This window comes from Orycteropus afer, unplaced genomic scaffold (genome assembly GCF_000298275.1).
Source record: "Orycteropus afer afer isolate SDZICR_OR568_19922 unplaced genomic scaffold, OryAfe1.0 scaffold00583, whole genome shotgun sequence".
NCBI lineage: Eukaryota > Metazoa > Chordata > Mammalia > Tubulidentata > Orycteropodidae > Orycteropus > Orycteropus afer.
The window spans coordinates 1,224,508-1,227,084 of NW_006922170.1; the positions used below are offsets into that span (position 1 = coordinate 1,224,508).

The following is a 2,577-nucleotide window of genomic DNA, read 5'->3' on the forward strand; positions in this document are numbered from 1 at the left end:
CTTCGGTCTTCCTTATTCATTGTCCAGCTCTCACATGCATACCAGGCGATTGGAAATATCATGGCTTGTGTCAGGCACACCTTAGTCCTCAATGAGATATCCTTGCTCCTCAGCACTTGAAACAGTTCCTTCGCAGTTGACTTTCCCAATGCTACACGTACATGAATAGCAAAGAACTAGCACTTAGAGCCTTCAAATTGTAAGGATAAACTCCTGTGTTAAGGCCATCCCATTTATGGTATTTTCTTGTCATAGCAGCACAGAGGTAACCAGAACAGAGCCCTACAATCTTGGTCACATCTACTCAATCTGCCATTCTAGGACAATACATAAACAAATCAGTGTGGCTGTGTTTTAATAAAACTTTATTTATGGACAATGAAATTTGAATTTCATGTGATTTTCATATGTCATGATATACTATTCTTCTTTTGATTTTTCTCAACCATTATAAACTGAAAAATAATTCTTACCCCACAGGATTTCAAAAACCAGGTAGCAGGCTGGTTTTGGGCCCACAGGTTGTAGTTTGCCAACCTCTGAGCTAGACAAAAGGGAAAGGACAATGAAGAGCTCATGAAGTTTCCCATCCCACTGAATGAGTTTACAGGATTTGATAGTGTGAGAAATTAGAGCTTGTTCTAAAGATATGGAAGATACTTTCCTCCATATAAAAGGATCAAGACAGCATGGAGAAAAGGAAGAGGAAAACAATGGCTAAAAATAAGATTTGTAGTTTCTTTACAAGCTCTGTATCCCAAGAAAATCACACACAGTGAAATAAAATGCAATATTTTAAATGGTTACTACATGGTATTTTCCATTTAGTAAACTTTATCTTCATTAGTAAACAGAATTAGGAGATTCGAATGGCTGTCTTTGTCACTAAAAAATAAAAACACAATTGCAATTTGCTACAATTTTAATTTTATATCACTATATCCTCAAATTATCTAGTGACACAGAATAGAGAAAAATATAAACATTATTTTGAAAAGTGTTTGAACCCATCTTTCTACCCAAATGTGATAGCCTCCTACAGTCTATTTCTCCCAAGAGGAAACAACTTGGAGGAATTTATCTTTATTTATGTTCTTAACCATTTACCCTGAATCCTTTTGACTTTTCCATTTTGCCATGATGTAGTTCCTTCTTACTTGGCTTATTTTCCTTCCTTTTCAATTTCTACATTCCCTTAAATGAATCATAAACTTTCTTTCTGGATTATTTTTTTTATTTATTGCTTAATTTTCTGTACAACCTTCTTTGAAATAATTCTTCATAGCTCCTCTTCCCATATTCCTTCATCATGTGTAATATTATGAGTTCCCCTTAATTTACACCCGACTTCCAGCCAACCTTCTCTATCACTTGACTTCCTTTCATAACCTCCTCCTGCACTTTCTCAGATTAAATGTAATAGGGTGTTGTTTGGGGTGTGAGTAACTGAGAGAGACAAATGAAAGCATATTCTCTATGGATTTATATTGCTATACTGAGAAATATGGAGACTAGGAGTGCTGATTTCACTTGACGCCAACTGTAACAGGCGGCTAATGACTATATCCCTGGCTTTTGAAGTCTCCATGTTCTTCTCTTTAGACACTTGAAGACTAATTTGGTCCACACTTGTCATGATGAGTTCAGACCCCAAAATCTGGGTAGGAGAATTGTCATGAAACATGGTGTCCATAATGTATTGCTTATATAACTCTACCACCTTCTGCTCCAGGTACTCATTCAGCACCGCATTCGAAATAGGCTTCTGCATTTGCAGGCTACTTTTTTCTTTGATGCTGGTTATTCTCCAGTAGGATGAGTAGCGCTGGATAGGTTTTTGGGGAAAGTCACTTGGCTGAGTGGAAATGGAATCCTCCATGGACAAAGGAATCTCAGATGACTTCAGCAAAGGACCATATTCAAAACTGCTCTCAGAGGGAAAACCTGTTGTCACTGAATTAATGGCCATCACCTGGCCTCCTGCAATATGTAAGTCATTGTAATTCTTACAAATACTTTTGCAGGAAGGTGGCACCAAGTAGGTTTCTCTGCTAGTACTGTGGTCTCTACATATTTCAACTGTGGTCAAGGTTGGCCTTTGAAATACAGGATTAGAGTTTGTCTGCAGCACTGTAACTCGCTGGTTTCTGCTGTGTTGGCTCTCTCTTGAATGCACCGAAGAAATAAACTTGCCAGACGATTTGCAGCTCACATAGAGACTTCTGAGCTGTGTTTCATCCACAGAGGAATAGGAAAGGACAGCATCCACATTTGTTTCCTCTTCCTTTTCCTCAGGTACTTGCTCATGAGATGCACAGTTCCAGTGGATGTCATTCCAGTAGGCAAGTCCACTGAGATATCCTTCTGACAGCATTCTGGAAAGAGAGTTCATGAGTAATGATGGGGAAAAAGAAGATAGGAGTTTTAAAAATCAGCAGTTGACTTATGAAAAAAGTAAAGGACAATGAATGAAGTCATTCTATTCCTCACCCAGCCATCAGTAATTTAGTGTCTACTATGTACTAGGAGCTCTGGTAGTGTAGCACCTAAGGCACTCGACTGCTAACCAGAAGGCTG

At 38.4% G+C, this 2,577-nt stretch overlaps 1 protein-coding gene across 1 annotated transcript; it reads right to left on the reverse strand.

Annotated features, from left to right (window-relative positions):
* Positions 1-1,474: 1,474 nt before the first annotated feature.
* On the reverse strand, positions 1,475-2,374 carry TASL (TLR adaptor interacting with endolysosomal SLC15A4). Its single transcript, XM_007956204.2, has one exon. The coding sequence runs from the start codon at positions 2,372-2,374 to the stop codon at positions 1,475-1,477; it is 900 nt and encodes a 299-aa protein (XP_007954395.1).
* Positions 2,375-2,577: the final 203 nt, after the last annotated feature.